At 44.9% G+C, this 17183-nt stretch overlaps 2 protein-coding genes across 11 annotated transcripts in view; both read right to left on the bottom strand.

The window, feature by feature from the left end:
• Positions 1-9369, bottom strand: part of SORBS3 (sorbin and SH3 domain containing 3) — a 32155-nt gene extending 22786 nt beyond the window's left edge. For 3 of the 8 annotated variants that reach the window (XM_063669348.1, XM_054498180.2, XM_063669349.1), the window contains exons 1-2: positions 6865-7197; positions 2525-2677 (exon numbers count right to left, since the gene is read on the bottom strand). In XM_063669348.1, the coding sequence (XP_063525418.1) occupies positions 2525-2631 (107 nt within the window). In that variant the 5' untranslated portion in view covers positions 2632-2677; positions 6865-7197. Of the gene's footprint in view, positions 1-569; positions 1654-2524; positions 2678-6864 lie in introns of those variants that run through there. The other 5 variants (XM_054498175.2, XM_054498174.2, XM_054498173.2 and 2 more) reach the window with 5 other exon arrangements.
• Positions 9370-11426: 2057 nt separating this feature from the next.
• Positions 11427-17183, bottom strand: part of PPP3CC (protein phosphatase 3 catalytic subunit gamma) — a 104943-nt gene continuing 99186 nt past the window's right edge. For 2 of the 3 annotated variants that reach the window (XM_054498184.2, XM_063669347.1), the window contains exons 13-14: positions 13053-13082; positions 11427-11935 (exon numbers count right to left, since the gene is read on the bottom strand). In XM_054498184.2, the coding sequence (XP_054354159.1) occupies positions 11751-11935; positions 13053-13082 (215 nt within the window). In that variant the 3' untranslated portion in view covers positions 11427-11750. The remainder of the gene's footprint in view (positions 11936-13052; positions 13083-17183) is intronic. The other variant, XM_054498185.2, reaches the window with a different exon arrangement.

Here is a 17183-nt window from a genome sequence, read left to right as displayed (position 1 = left end):
TCAGAGGTTGCTGACGCTTGGTGCCCCCATCTGCCCCTTCTCAACCCTGCTCCCTGTGACGCCCCCCCAGGAACCTCCAGGGAAGGTGGTCCGAGTTCTTCTCTTGGCAGCCAGGTCAGGAGACCTAGTGAGGACTTCCAAGGAAGAGGGCAGCATCTGGGGACTGGTCCCCATGTAGCAGAGAGCGGAGGGGTCCTCCCAGAATTCAGGCCGCCCCTCCAGGCAGGCAGCCAGCCCCGGGAGCGGGGAGAGGCCCCGGGAGCGGAAGAGGGGAGGCGGCTCTGCTGGGATGGGCAGCGGCCTTCCTGCTCTGAACACTGCCCTGGCCTTGGGGGCCTGGCCCTAAGCGCTTTCCCAGGTATTTCACAGCGACAAGGCCACGTGGACAAGGACAGCTTTTCCTGAATTTCTCTTTTTCTGGTATGAGGGCTGGTGGGAGGTACTTCCCACCTCTTTCCAGAGTTTGGGACGCGGACCCCGGAGAGGGGCTCGGTGCGGTCCCCTGGGGTTGGGCACGGATCCCTCCCGCCGGCCTCGCCTACTCCCCGCCCCTCCTTCCCCGGACCTACCTTCCCCGGCGAGCAGGTGGCTGGGCCCGAGGCCGCCCGGGAGCGCAGGAGCATCCCTGCCCGGCAGCTGCCTGGCGCGGGCGCTCGAGGAGGAAGGGCAAGGAGAAGCGCGGGCCGTCGCGGCCCTCGTGACCGAGTCAGGACTGGCCGGGCCGGGCCGGGCGCCCGAGGAGGAAGAGGGAGGCTGAAGGGGCGCGCGCCGGAGGCCGGACCGTGAGAGTCGCGCGGCGGGGCGGGCGGAGTTTGGGTCTCGGATCTGGACTGCGGGCCGGGGCTGGGCCGGAGAGGAGGGGCGTGCGAGTGCTCTCCGTCCGTCGGGGCGCGCGCGGGGACACTGGTGGCCCCCTGCCGAGGAGGCCGGGCCGGCGGGGAGGCGGCGCCGGGAGGGGCCGCCGAGGGTCCCCGGGGAGCCCTCTCTGGTTTCCCAGCTGCCATCCCGGCCCCTACCGCAGGGCTGGCGTCGGGGAGGGGTCGGGCGGCCCGACGCGGGCCACTCAGAGTTTCCAGCGACATTTCCAGAGTGTGGGAAGCGAGCGGCCTCGCAGCGGAGCCAGGACAGGGGCAGGAGGGTGAACCGGGCGGAGCCAGGACAAGGGGGCAGGAGTGGTGAACTGGGCAAGCCGGGAGAGGCGGACAGGCCGGGAGCGAGATGAGGGCGCCCCGCAGGCAGAGTGGCGGAGCGGACCAGGGGAAGGCCCCGCCGCCCCTCCGCGCTGGGGGAGAGGGTGTGCCTGCGGCGGCGCGCGGCCAGGCGTGTGCAAACAAACACTCGCGCGTGCACTGCAAACGTGGGGACGCTCACACACGTGCAAGCACAGGGAGGAAATCAGCCCAAGGGAGCGGCCCCCCTGGGCGTGCCGCGCCCCTAAAGAGGATAAGGGTGGGGTCCCTTTGGCGGGGGTGGGATTAGGAGGGTCTTGGTGTTCCCAGACACTGTTTGTTTTGATCTGCCTGCTTTTCCGCTGTTCTCGCTGCTCTGAGCTGGGTCCCCAGAGCCCCGGCCCTCTGGCTCCCCATCCATTCTGGCCATTCCCTCTCCCTGTCTCTGCCCCAAGCCTCTGTATGGCACTTCAGAATGCGGGAATGCTTAAGGAACAATGAAGGACCATGGAAACACTCTGGAATCCTTTCTAGCCCTTGAGTTGGCTCAGGGATCCCCAAGCCCCAAACCAACAAACCAACCAATAGTTACTGATCAACTTTAGATACGAGCTGGGAGTGATCAATGCTAAATTATGAAAAGTAATGTCATCTCCTGCATTCCTACTGGGTGTCAGATTGGTGCCAGAGGCCACGAGGAGCTTTGGAGTGTTTTCCAAGCTCACCACTCAACTCAAAGGTTGGAAAGAAAGAGAGTGGAGAAAAGACTAAGTGATTTTCAGTCCCTACCACCATTACTGCTTTAGTCTTATCTTCTCCCTCCTTCTGGTAAAGGAGCTCTCCCCTTGAAACGTCACATGTGAAAGCTGGAGAAGATGTTTGGGTTGAGAAGTTTCAGATAGGCCTTTTGGCCTCTAAGGCCTGCGGGGCTGCCATGTGGACACAGACAGCTGCACCAGCAGCAGTGGGACCACTGGGGGACACCTCATAGGGAAGCAGGTCCAAGGCTTCCCAGGAAAAATTTTTACATGATTCCAGGGGTTCTGAGTCTGCCAATTGTGGGGCATCTATGTAAAGGCAACTGTTGCACTGAACGGGGAGCTGAACAAGATGACCTTGAAGACTCCTTCCTAGAACCTCTGACTCTCCAGGAAGGCGGAGAGATGGGGATGGCAGGGGCACTGCTGTGGAGGATAGCTGAGCAGCGGTGGAACCCTGGGACACTTCTTGAGGGAGGCAGCAGTGCACTGCCCCTCCCCTGAAGCTTAGAAACCTGCTTACCCACCCCAGGTAGCCTCTTCCCTCCCTCAGGGATAAAATAAGTGCCCATTTTCTTAGACACGCATTTTTCCCACCTGTCAGGGTCCTTGGGACTAAGAAGGACCACATTGCTTTCACTTTCTTCCTTCTTCTCCCAAGATGGTGAAGCTGAAGCTCTTCCGACTCCAGGAATCCTGGCCATACCCCCTCACCAGCAGCAAGCTTCTCTTATTCTCTAGGGCTCTGACCTGGACTCCAAGATAAATATTTAGTGTAGAGGGTGCAGCAGAGCTGACAAAGTTCCCCACTTCCTGTTTCTCACAAAGGGAGGTGGCAGCCATGGGCAAGGAGCTGGGGACTGGCTACCAGTTTCATCTCTATGGGAATCGGGCGTTGAGTAAACAGCTTTGTAGGAGGAGGCGGGGTAGGTCTACGGGAGACCTGAGCTTTCTTCCTGAGCCGCTTTGACTTCTGCCTGTCTACTTAGGCCTGGGCTCTGCCGGGTTTATCACCTCTCTCAGGTCAGAATCCACTGTGTTCCGTGGTGCCCATCTGGCCTCACAGCTGAGAGGATGGGAGAGAGTGGGCCACAGGGCAGGGAAAACATAAAGAAATTTGACTGATTCCTCCCTCTTTGCCCTTATCTAAAGAGAAGAATTCCTTCTCTTTGAAAAGTAGATTAAGAGGGGAAAATTAGCAGGGTTTGGAGATTGAGCCAGGAACCAGGTGTCTGATTTCCCAACGCCTCCCTCTAGCGTCAGCTCCCCTTGCTGCCTCCACAGCTGTCACGGTTAGGGAGAGGCTGAGGCTGGGAAGATTGTCCTAGATAAGGCGGCTGGCCGGCTGGCTGGCTGGCCATCAACAATAGAACAGATTCCTTTCCTTTCCAAATCCCACTGCACTCTCCTTTGCATGCACGACTCCCCTGTCTAAGAGGGGCCTCCCTCCCTGCAAGTCACCAGTTCCCCACCTCTGGCACTGCCCTTTGTCAGGGGCTGCCTCTGCCTTCTCAGAGCCACCTGAGCCACGGTAAACACAGTTACATAACTGCCCTGTTTTCCCAGCTACCTGATCCCAGGCACCAGTATTCCCCGCTCAAGCCCTTGAGGCTGCACCTTTTGCTCTGTGGGTAGTCCCCAACATCACCGTCAACAGGGGTCTGTCCACAACCTCCGCCCCCCTGCAGGGGAGGATTAGCCTCGGGACTACCAGTAAATGTGGCTCTTCACAGGGAGGGGGAGAAGGCGGTGGAATGCGGGTCACTCTGAAAAGCAACCTCTGTCACCAAGGATGACAAATGAGAGGAAAGAGCACTGAAGTGAAGGCGGGGTGAGCGGGGTGGGCAGAGCACCCAGTTTTAGTTCTCAAGTGGGAAAAGGGAAGCCAGGGGTCCCGGAAGACATGAACCCGGACTCAGTTCTTGAGGAGCGCCTTGCTCTGGTGCTGGGAATCGGCAATTCAGATGAGTCACCCTCTGAGATCTACCCTGGGCAGCTAGGCGGCCCCAGCTCTGTGCCTCAGTACCCCCATGGAGATATACCGGGCATCTGCTCTTCCTTTCTTCTCCTTCCCAGGGATGAACTTCAGGTGCTTTGAGTAGATTTTTTGGGGGGTTTTGCTCTCAGAATTCTGAGTGTTTTCTTCCTTCCTCTAAGCTGAGCAGTCAGACCAGAAGGGGTTAGCACAGAAAGCACTGCCCATTTCCAGCAGTTTGGACTTCTCTAGAAGGCCACAGTGACACAATGGTGAGGAATTGAAACCAAGTCACATGGACATACCAGCAAGAATCTGGACTATGTTTCATCCCCTGGGCTCCATCCCTTTCTCCTGGGTCCTCTCTTGACTCCTGCTCCTGCAAATGTTGCCAGCCAAGTTCTACTGATGGCCCTTTCCATGCCAACCACTCATGGGAACAGGAGCAGGCAGAAGAAGGGAGCGCAAATGACCCATTTTGGGGCTTCAAAGGGCCTCCTATGCTGACAATGGCATGACGTGGCTCATCTGGAATTCAAGATTTCTGGTAGAGTCCCTGTAGAGTGAGGGATCTGAGTGAAAAAATACCCAGTACAGGTCAAGTATGGTGGGTATTGGGGCCTGGCAGCCAGGATGGGTGCATGGAACCCCATAGGAATAGAGAATGAGGCTCTCAGCCTTGCCTGGCACAGACCTTTCCATAGCACATGCATGATGTAATGGGCATCTATTCTGGGTTCTCAGGGCCAATCTCCCAAAGGCTGCGGGAGAACTCAGCCATTTGCCCAATTTATCCCGCCTGTCCTCAAGGAAGTTTTGATACTGACATCACATCCACGGCTGTTCTCTCTTCCTCTTTTCATGGATGAGCAAACAAGCACAATGCACAGATGGGGTGTCTTTGAGAAGAACTGAGCTGGGTGAACCTCTCTTAGTTCTCAGGAAAGATGAAACAAACAAGTGGCTGTCAGCTCTAGAAAGTAGATTTTATAAGGGAAGGATAAGTAAGTGATGACCTCAGAGGGAGAACCAAGCCAAGTCAACTCAGCCACAAAGGAGGGCACAGACCCAGGAGCTGGGAAATTAGGTCTGCATCAGTCTTCTTTCCCAGCTCAGGTAGACTGCGATGGGTAGGATAAGAGGGCTGATCTGTTGGCCCAGTGGATACCATAAGGTGCGGCTCTGGCCTCCAAACAAAGAAGAACCTTGTCTTCCCACCTCCTTGAATTCTATGATGAACCTTCTCCTGAACAGCATCAACATTAAAAAGTCTGCTTCGTTTACCATTAAATTATTCATCTACTGTATCAAAATTAATTTTCTTTCCAAAGCCTGAAAGTTGTGACCAAAAAAAAAAGCAAGACCATGCAATTACATGCAGCAGGCAACAAAGTGAGGAGCAGAGCTAGATGGAGCAAGAGGTTAATATGAATTTGCATTGAAGTCCTTCATTTCCAGGCTATTAAAAATCTTTCCACAATTCCAGAAATATGGGCAAATGTTACCTAATTTTACTGAAGGTTTAGCTAAGGTGTAGGGACATTGCTACATCAAGATGCCACTGGGATAACAAAGAACCCAATGCTACCCAGCTTATTGGAAATTAGAAACCTGGGCCCGTTTTCTGGCCTGTAAACTGCACTGTGGCCCTTAATGTGGTTGTATTTAGTTTAAAAGTCACCTCACTTGGGCCTGGCAGTGCTGGATTTAGCTTTTCTACCTCTACTGCCATAACCTGTAGAGTCCTCTCACTGACACACTTTCCTCTCCAGGGCCCCGGCTCTTTCCCTATCCCCAATTCCCCACTTGCCCAGGGGAACTTGTTTTTCCTCGTGAATCCACAGCACCTCATGATATTTCTACTTTTCAGAGGCATGAAAAGGCTAGTCTGACACTTCCCGTTCTTGGTAGGCCAACTCCACATTCAAATCCTCTTTGGCTGCCTTGACTTCTCCAAGATGGAATTCACGGTGTCTATTATTAGGATCACATGCACAGTCATTAAATTATAAGAATACAAAACTATTTTTATCCTTGATAAAGAATGTATGTTTTCTGGGATGTCTTTCTTCCTTTTCTTCAAGTAGTGGCCTCTATTGGAGAAGCCGCAGAGGGGGCTGGGACTTGAGTAAGAAGGAGGCCAGGGTTGGGGAGTGGACTCTGAGTTGGGAGAAACAGAAACACGTTGCGGCCACCATAGCTGCTTTAAAACGAAAGGGCTGGAGAGACGAAAGAAAGAGGTCCTTTTTATTGCGATGGGATTCCCTCCCTTGGGAGGGGAATTCCTTGGCATCATCAGAGACCAGACCAGACATCAAAAGCCAAGCTTTTTCCTGGGCTCTGGAATTATTAAATGAGTAAAAGCCAAATATAAGTACCTCCACCAGGAAATACGGGAAATAAAGACACAGGGAGCCAATAAAGTTATCATTTAATTTTAAGGGTGTTTTCTTCTTTTTTTAGATCTTAAGATGACCTCTAATTTACAGTACAAAAGTCCTAACAAATTAATTTCTTGTTCACAAAAAAGACATTAGATGATTTCGGCCAATAAGTAACATTTCCCTCACTTTAACATAACTGAAAGCAAGAAAAAGTAGGCAATCTCTAAGCACAAGCAAATAATCCATCATTCAGAAGAACCTTGAAAAAATATCACACCACCAACTAGTCTGACGTCTTGACCACCTCACCATTTAGGAAGGAATACTGGGGCCCCTTCTTGGAAAATGCCTGCTGACAGATCTATCGGGAAAAACAGCTATTGGGGTCACCATGCACTGAGAAAAGAAAAGTTAGGGATTTACAATGTCATCCTCAAAAAGTTCTGTGACAAAAACACATCTTTATTGCCCCAAATCAAGATCTATGATAGGCCTGCCCCTCATTACATGCATTTCATGTTAAGAGTATTTGGAGACATCTACATCAAGGGAGTGAAGGAATGTGGGCAAGAACTTACTGGAAGGCAGTGTGCTTGGCCCTACTTCAAAGCTGCTCAGAGGGACAGTCCGCCTCCATGTCCTCAATTCTTGATCTTAAGCCACCTAGACTTGCCATGAGGGCATAGAAGAGGAGATGATGCATAACCCTGTCTCAGACAAAGGTGTTATTCAGCAGGTCTTGCCAAGGTGGCAGGGGCGTGAGGCCAAGGCCTCCCGGGAGGGAATATACTCCCCAGTATCATCTTTACCTTTGTGACTGCATAGATGAAGGCAGCTAACACTGACCCCATTCACTGTCGCTGGCTAGATATAGGCAGGTCAGGTCCCAAGCCCCAATGTAATATAGGCTCCCTCTTTCACACTCTGTCAATGGCACAAAGCCCTATTGTTAACACAGTTCTCTACTCACACTCAAGATAAGAGTAAACAACACTGTCCTTCGACTACACAACTTTTTTCCTCTACACACATCTGCTCTTTCTGACAGCTTTCCTCCAGGCATCTCATTACAGCAATACTGAAAGGGACCGTGGCAAGCCAGTTTTGGGACCCATCATCCAGGTAACCCGACCCTCCTCAATCCACTGCTGGGCCTTCCTAGGCTGTCCTTTACTCACCTTCTAGCAGATCTCAGAAAAGATGTGGACCCAGTGCCAGACAAGGTGGAAGCCATGGTTATAACCACAGCTTAGGAAATTGGAGCCCATACCCACAGATGGGCCCTGGGTTCACCCTCCCTCTGCCATCTTTTCTGCCTGGGCAAGGAAAGCTGGGTAATGCTTTAGGAGAAACTTGGGTTCCACTGTTACTATAACAACTAGAATAAATATTGGGGATTCTAGAATGGTACCTCAACAAGTCCTTATGGCTTAGGAAATAATTTTCAATGCAGAGATCAGAGAGAAAAACCCGATAATTAATAAAAAGAAAAATTATGAATCAACCAATCTAGGGCAAGCTCTTCCTAAACCAATTTAACTGATTGGTCACCCAGATTGGTCAGGATGAAAATTCTTTTTTTTGAGACAGAGTCTTGCTCTGTCTTCCAGGATGGAGTATAATGGTGCAATCTCAGCTCACTGCAACCTCCAACTCCCTGGTTCAAGCGATTCTCCTGCCTCAGCCTCCCCAGTAGCTGGGATTACACCATGCGCCACCACACCCAGCTAATTTTTGTATTTTTAGTAAAGACGGGGTTTCACCATGTTGGCCAGGATGGTCTCGATCTCCTGACGTCGTGATCCGCCGGCCTCAGCCTCTCAAAGTGCTGGGATTACAGGCGTGAGCCACCGTGCCCAGCTTGGATGAACATTCTTAAGAGATTAAACTTTATAGATATGGTACAGTCGAAAATTTTGGAGATCAGCTACCATATTTACATAAAATAGGGCAGGGTAGAGGGAACAGATTTTAGCTTTACTCATTCTGAGGCTGGAGAGACTCTTGAGTAATGACCATGAACAGCAAGCCCAGCTGTGTCTCATGCAGGCATGGCTTATAATATTTTTCCTATAGAGATCAGCTGTGCCTCAAACCGTGTGTTTTTAAAGCACTCAGAGAGAAGAAGATCTAAGGGACGATGCCAAAAAGGCTAAAAAGGCCCTGAAGTTATCCAATTTTTAAAAATCTTACGCTTGCTCCTTAATGACATTCAGTAATAGTCTATTGACAAAACAAATAAGGGTTTCTCTCTTCTTATTTTGAACAATGTCAGTCAGGAAATCATCCCTAAGTTATCAGGATGGCAAAGAAAGCTAATCTTAAGAAGGCAAATCTTTGCTATTGAGAGAAACTTGCTTCATTGAATTGCTCATGGAAGAACCAAAAAAGGCAATGAAAGACATGAAAAATACCGATGTTCCTGGAGAGGCTGAGTCTTTTACTCCTAGGCAAGGGGCAGTATCAAGCTCATCAGAGTGTGATAAGCAATTCTTACCTTGCCAATCAATATCCAGTCAAAAAAGATGAGCAAATCAGCAATGTCTCTACTTGTAACCAAAGTGTCACCTTGAGAGTTTAAGGAAAACAGAGGCTATTTTTGTTTTATCATTCTATTAAAGACACACACACACACACAAACACACACACACACACACCCCCTTGGCTTATTGTTTTGCTTTTGCTCTAAACATTTAGAACACAGAAATAAAAAGGGGATATATGTTTTGAACTTACATTCGATGAGTTTTCAGATTTGTAAAAGAAATAATCATCTGATCGATTTAAATGTCCTGTGATATGTATCTCACCAAAAGTGAGAAACCTGGTCCATGTGAAGCATCATTTTCAAAATAGCATTTCAGAAAAGTTTACAAAGGAGTCCTGACTCCTTTGTTTGTTTTTGTTTTCCTAAAGGGAGAAGTTGCAGGCAAAAAAGGTCCCTGTGGGCCTTCCACAAGGAAGGTCCTGTGAAGGGAAACACAATAAAACTGTTTCCAGTATCTTTAGAACACACAGGGGGAAACATTCAATAAAACAGAAGAGACTTTGAAAACACCAAAACTGCAGAACTTTCATAGCAATTAAAATGTCTGTTTAATCATGGCCCTAGACAGGAAAAATAGTCTTCGAGCAAACCCAGGGCAGGGGTCCAGCCACCTTGGAAGCTGTTGTTTACATTAAAACAGCTACAGAACAGAAGGGATAACTTTATCTTTAGAATTCAACCAAATTTTCAAACCTAACCTCCTCTAAGAGTTAGTGCTGCTCTAAAACTTACTCAGGTTTTCTTGAACCAGGACCACCTACCTCTCTACTCTGGCTGATTCCTCAACAGCTCAGAGGGAACCAGTGAAATACTGTATATAATTTTGTGATGCTTCTGTCAAGGAAACTTGCTTTATCATTCTGCTTTTTGAGACAATAGTGAAGCCATTCCTAAATAATCATCGCTAACAAAATATTATTTTTCGCTTATAAGGATTTACAGTAACTATTTCTACTACTGCCTGCTAATGGAGGCCCGTAAGAGTGGTTTCTACCTGTGGATTGTATATGTGTAACAGCCTTAATGAAAAGGAGAAAGGGATAAGGTACTAGCAGCTCTGCAGTCTGTCACATGGAATGACTTTCATCAGTGAAATTTCCAAAGACAGGATCTTTTCTAATCCTGGGATTGGAAGAGAAAGGAGCATAAGGATATCTAGGTGCTTAATACCCGATTTGAGTTCAATGACAATCAGGAAAAGACAGTTACTAGAGACTTTTTCCCCCTTCTTTCACAGGTTTTACTCACAACCCTTTCAGAGATCCTTTATCTCCTTCCTATCTTTTTATTAACGGAGCAATCTATGCTGGCAGATTCCAGTCCCTAAGAGTGCCTTGATTTCTGCCATAAACAAATCAGGAACTGTTAGAAAAAAAGGTATAGGAAAACAGAGATAGATGGGCTAAGTCTTCATTCTTCTAGTGAGAAGTATGGTTTTTTAGGGAAAAAAAAAAAACACCACCAAAATTATGTTGTTCTTTGTTTTTCTGGTTTCCTGGAAACTCCCAATATGAAGTATTACTGTCTGAAATACTTGCTTTAGTGCTAGACTGCCGCATCACAAATGACACTAAGGAATGCCATAAATGTGCATGTTCCATGCTCTGATGTAATGTTCCCAGGCATGTACATTCACTGCAGAGCTGACCAATGACTATTATGACACGGCTCCTGCGATGAGGCTAGTCAAAATGGGAGTTAGCCTAAGTAGCCCCAAAATTTCCTTCACTAGTTGGTTGTGACTTGAAAATCAAACTAAGGGAATATAATTCACACACTACATCTGAACACTTGTTTTTTGCATTCCAAAATATGCTAATGGAGGCTGAAATACCATTCAACCTAAAGAGTAACTGATATAGAAGACAGGAAATCCTCACTTATCCAATGTTCTTTAGCAAGACCTTCAATTCACAAGGGGACCACTGAACTCTTGTCAGTTTCTACTACTCCAGCTGGTTTCAGTAATACTGACAGGGAACAACAGAAGGATGATGGGAAGGCAGATGCAAGAGCTGATGCCAACAGCCTAGAAGGGCATATATACATCTTGCTGTAGAAGGTGCTGCTGAGGGCATTTATCAAATATTTAGAAAGTGACTTCCTTTACAGAAGTCACCTGGGGTTCAAAAATGAGAGTAAAATAATCTGGCAATTGTGAAAGCTTTCTGAAAATCTTTCTCCTCCAAAGTCCTAAGGAAATTTAAACCAATCATGCCCATGGTCAGATGAACAGATTTTAAGTAACTCTAAGAACAACCCTTATTATTTTTTGTTTACTAGAACATATTTAAATGAACTGAGAGTCCAGAGAAAGTAGGTTATTAAGGAAAACATTTATCTTCGCCCTTAAAATCACTGGATTTGGGTTATTCACTTGGAAGTTCTACTATGAGCCAGTTTCCCATCAGAAGAGAAGCACTTTTAGCCACTGAAATGTAAGAGGACTTTCTTCAATGGCACCCAGCAGAAAGGAAAAAAATGAAAAGGAAAAAATCCTCTTGCATTTGAAAAGTTATTAGTCTTACATGAAAGACATTACCTTCCAAAAAACAATAATGAAGACTGACTAGTTCAAGTCAGAAACCCAGGTTTGAGGTTTCCAAGGCCCTTTTATTAGGGGAAGTTCCCCTTTATAGCACAAGACTTCACAAATCTGTTGACAACAATCAGATTCATTTCTTAAAATTATGGAGAAAAAAGGGAAAAACAAAACAGATGCACTTTTTATCTATATTGAACATAAATTAAAAGAATTTATAAAACAGTCACCTTTTTATAGAATAAATGCAGACTGAATTATAAATGCACCTCCAGGTTGAAGTTGTTGAGTTGCTTTTCATTTTCCAATAATAAATAAATGAAATTTGTTCTTGAGCTTTAGATCCACCTGAGCCACGGCAGGACTCTAAGTCATTACTGGGCTTTCTTCCCTTGGTCGCTCCTGTGTGCAGCATGTGAGTGTGCTGAGGTTACAGATTTCATTGGCCCATCAGCGTGTATGCTATCCTTTCGGGGTGGCATTCGCTCATTAATTCGGTCCAGACCTCGCGCTTCTTCAAAACTCCGAATCTTGTGCTGAAGCGAGAACCCTCTGATGGCTACAGAAAAACAGGAAGCAGGTGGAGAGAGCTCAATTAGGCAGCAAAGCAACAGGCTTAAAAAAAGTTTCTTAGCACACAGCAACCTCCTAGAGAAACACACAGAAAGGTGGCTATGGAGCACATGTCTAGTGAAAGTCATGGGCAATGTTTGACTGAATCAGTCTTGTCTGCAGCTACTGCTTCCTTAAAGCCCAAAGGGCAGCTGAAATTGTGAACATAATTTTCATAAAAGCTCTATATGCATAATCATGGTAGATATATACCTAACAAAAAGCTAACAAGTACTTACTGGGCCCCAATACCTTTAAGAAAGAGTGTCTTATGCACCAGAAACATACTCAATGCTAGAACAAAGGCAACACTAGAATAACTGAACAAGTTAAACCCAGGGTAGTTGCTTTTAGCACAAAGATCACACAGACCACAAAACAAAGTAACAAAAGAGCTAATCTTTTCGTTTAGGACAGCTTTTTATCTTGCACAACCAGGAGCTGTACATAAGTTAAAAACTTAAAAATAGCTTCTAGATATTTTCCTTCTGATTCAACTTTTGTAACACCAAGGAAAGGCATTCCCATTTTGAACCATCTTACCTAATAAAACAATTACAAGTATAATACAAGTTTATCGATTCCGATGGTTTTCATAGAAACAAAGTTAATTTAACTTGCCTACCTTAGGGCAACCTCAGAAATGAACTGAACTAAATTCCAGTCTACTTCTGCCTCTGCTCTTGAAATCTTTTAGAATCGCTGAAGAGGCTGACCTATTTGGCTCTCTTTAGAATCAAATGGATGTCTCTTGTACATGGAAGGGATACAGAAGTAAACCACTTGACCTCTCATGACCAGTTGCTTAAGCTTCTGCCATTGCATTAAAGCTGACAGAGCCCAGAAAAAAAAACTGTAGCTGTGGTGAAGGTTATTTAAAATTAATGCAAAGATAGGACACAAAGGAAACACCTGCTTCGTTAACATGCCTAGAAACAACTATTCCTTTTCTCACTGTTATAGTTCTGGTGATGCAATAATAAAATATTTGAAATGTTGACAAAGCTTCGAAAAACCAGTACACAGACACATGGATCACATCTATCAGAGTAATATGGCCATACCTTCCCGGGCCTCTACCGCTTCTACTGTGGCTGTAAGAGGGCAGGAGCAGTAGCATGCAAAAATGAAGACAGAAAAAGAGTGAGTAAACCAACAGTACCGATGGCAGCACAGCCATCCCAGGGGCCCGTTTTTTAGCCTATCCCCATCCATAATGAAAGTCAACTAGTTAGAGAAGCGAGAAGATTATTGCGAGAGACTCAATTGGGGTGGGAGGAATATGGGGTGGGGAGAGTTTCTAATATTTTTAACATTTCGGGTGCCATGGAACATTGCTCTTTTCATTTTAAGTAGCCAACTGCTACTTTATATCTTGATATCCACTTATCAAAACAACATGTAAAATCAAATAGTTTGACATCACAACAATCCTTAGTTTGTAAAATATCTCAGGTGATATTAAATGAGCTACTGCTGGGTCCTATTCAAAAAGCTTATTTACAACTACATCTTATTGCTCTCAAGTGACTTATTTGGAGTCCAACTGCCCTATTAATTACTTCATTAAAAAAAAAGAGTGGCCTTTGAACAGCAGACTGGCATTTGGAAGGAGAGAAAAATAGGTTCCATGTGAAGGGTTATTTCTTGTCCAGGAGTGGAGTATAAAGCTAACAAAAGCGTAGAACTATTGAATTCCTAATGCAAATGTGTGTACCCATCTGCTACAAAAATATAGCAGAGGCTGATGTTTCCAATCCATATGGCTTCCATACAGTGTTCAAGAGAGTAGGCCAATAACTAAGAAAGCCCTCTTCTTTCTTAGCAATGGAAAAGGAAGCAACTTAAAAGTCAGTACCAACAGGTAAACTTCCTTGCATCTCCTTTCTCAGACAGTAAAAACGTTAATATATGAAAAGGTACAAGGTGCCACAAGAAAGATCCTATTAGGAAAACCCTGTCAGTTACTCCAGTACCAATTTGCCAAAAGAAGGCAGTGAAGAATAATGAGCAGTAACAGTTTGCTGCTATTCCCAAGGCTTTATATATCAATATGAGAAGAGAAACTGAAAGAACTACAACATTAACTACCTAATGGAATGTGAAAAATGGATAATTGGAATCTACTTATGAAGTGCTTTCATTTGTCAACCATAGGCAGGCATGTATTAAATCACTGTCACACCCTCTCTAATCTCCTTAAGTAGAACAAATACCCTTGACAAGAAAGCTACAGTGCCTTCTAACAGCACATCACTGATGTAACTGTTAGGAAGTGGGAGAACAAAGCATTGCTGAAACTGTATACTGAGTGTTGGTCTAATTAGGGCTTAAAAGCTACATGGTAAAATGTGTATGATATTACCTTGTTTGGGGCCCTCCCAGAATTGCTATTCGCATTGGGTATAAAGATAGCAGCCTGCAGTAAGGGCCATTATAAGAAACAGTCATATCAAACTACCTGAACTTTTGTTTTCCTTTTTGACATCTTAACTGAAATAGAATTCATATACCACAAAATTCACTTGTTTAAAGTATACAAGTCAATGGTTTTAACATAGTAGAGTTGTGCAACCATCACCACAATCTGTGCTCAGAATATTTTCATCACCCCAATGAGAAACCCCCCACTTATTAGCACTCGCTTCCCATTTCCTTCCCTCACCTCTTCCCCTTAATCCTAGTTGAACACGAATCTACCTTCTCTGTAGATTGGTCTGTTCTGGACATTTCAAATGAGTGGCATCATATAATATGTGGTCTGTAGTGACTGACTTCTTTCACTTAGCATAATGTTTTCAAGGTTCAGTCATGTTGACATGTATACCTGCATTTCATTCCTTTTTATGGCTGAATAGTATTCCATTGTGTTTACCACATTTTGTTTATCCAGTTTATGGACAATTGCTTTTTTTCACTTTTTGGCTATTATGCTGAATGCCATTTATGAACATTTGTGTACAAGTTTTTGCGAGGACATATTTTCATTTGTGGGGTATGTAGCTATGACTGGAATTGCTGAGTAATAAGTCAACTCTATGTTTAATCATTTGAAGAACTGTCAGAATGTTTTCCAAAGCAGCTGTACCATTTTACATTCCCACTAGTAGTGTTAAGAAGGTCCCAATTTCTCCACATTCTCATCAACACTTCTTATTAACTGCTGTCTTTTCACAGCCATCCTACTGACTGTGAAGTGATATCCCATTGTGGTTTTGATTAGCATTTTCTGAATGTCTAATGATGTCAAACATCATTTCATGTGCCATTTGTATGTCTTCATGGGAAAAATGTCAATTCAATTCTTTACCCATTTTTAACTGGGTTGTCTTCTTATTCAGTTGTAAGAGTATATTTTCTAGATACCAATCTCTTAGGAGATATATGATTTGAAAACATTTTCAACCATTCTGTGGGGTATCTTTTCATTTTCTTGATAGTACCATTTGCAGTACAAGAGTTTTTAATTTTGATGTAGTCCAATTTATAACTGATCTGTTTTAATCTGATGGTCTTTGTGAATCTTGTCCTGTCCTTGGCTTTCCCCACTATTTTGGCGACTGGGATGCTTAGAGTCAAATTTGTGGCTATTGGCTTTACTTTTGTTTACCTTTGTGCTTCAATTTCCAAGCATATTTATTTTACTCCACTATGTTTCATGTATACTGTAACTCACACCAATCCCTCTTAGATCAAGGTGAGACATACATGAATGTATGTTACATGGCCATATGGGATATTGTTGGTTGAAAGCACTCCAAGTTAAGTTATATGAACAATAAAAGGTCTTTTTTAGTTAATGCTCCAGTTTGCCAATGAGCTGGTGGAACTGAGACTCCAATGTGAAAATAACAAAATAAACTCACTTCCTGTGAATCAATAAGAATAAGAAACTCTAAAAAGTTGGCTCCAATTTTACCTTTGTTCTCACACATTACTGAAGATTTCTATCAATTTTGGAAGTATCAATAAATGGTCCTATCTTGATTAAAACACTCATATTCAACTCATACATTGGGGCTGAGCCCAAAAGGTGACCAAGAATTAGAAACAAATTTCCAAATAACATAGCTATATAATTCTGTTGCTCAGCCCTGATTTGCAGATTTGCTTTCTCAAGGTTTAGACAAAGTTGGTTTCAATTAAAACAATTTTGTGGATCAGCAAATTTTCATAATGTTCACATAAGGATGCTATAGGCCATTCCTTTTTTCCTCTTAACTCATGTTACTGCCTATTACTCTATCTTTGTTGTCAGAGTTGCTCTCGGAATATCTCAGATGACTAATTACCAAGCAAAGCAATGGTGGGAACATATTCTGCTCACAAAAAACTGCACATTTATTTGAGAAAAATATTCAATCGGAAATAGTTTACTGATACTTTCTGTGAAACTAAAGGAACTAGGAAAATAAACTATACTTCCAAAGAGAAAATGTTCAGACTTCTTTCTAAATAGCTGAACTCTAATATCTCAGTATTCTATTTGAAAGAGAAGGAAGAATTCAATCTTATAAAAAGAAAAAAAGGGCTGGGCACAGTGGCTCACGCCTGTAATTCTAGCACTTTGGGAGGCTGAGGCGGGTGGATTGCCTGACCTCAGGAGTTCGAGACCAGCCTGGGCAACATGGTGAAACCCCATCTCTACTAAAATACAAAAAATTATCCAGGCATGGCGGTGTGCGCCTGTAGTTCCAACTACTTGGGAGGCCGAGGCAGGAGAATTGCTTGAACCTGGGAGGCGGAGGTTGCAGTGAGGCGAGATCGTGCCACTGCACTCCAGCCTGAGCAACAGACCAAGACTCTGTCTCCAAGAAAAGAAAAAAAATGGGTTTGTCCCTGTTAGTCAATAGCAATGAAATTTCTACAAAAGAAAAAGGACTCCTATAAATGGCAGGATGGCCAGACACAGTGGCACATGCCTGTAGTCCCAGCCACTCGAGTAGCTGAGGCAGGGGGATTGCTTGAGCCCAGCAACTGGGCACTGCCGTGAGCTATGACAGTACCTGTAAATAGCCATTACATTCTAGCCTGGGCAACTCTGTCTCTTGGGAAAAAAAAAAAAGGCCAGATGAAGGATGAGGTGGGAAAAAAACTAAGTAGAAACAATTCAACAAAATAAGGGGAGCAAAAAAAGCAGTGAAACTTTAGTTGAAGATATTAATGCTTCAATACCAATTTTCATACCTAGTGTT

This window comes from Pongo pygmaeus, chromosome 7 (assembly GCF_028885625.2).
Source record: "Pongo pygmaeus isolate AG05252 chromosome 7, NHGRI_mPonPyg2-v2.0_pri, whole genome shotgun sequence".
Lineage (NCBI taxonomy): Eukaryota > Metazoa > Chordata > Mammalia > Primates > Hominidae > Pongo > Pongo pygmaeus.
This window is presented reverse-complemented; position numbering and strand designations above follow the sequence as displayed.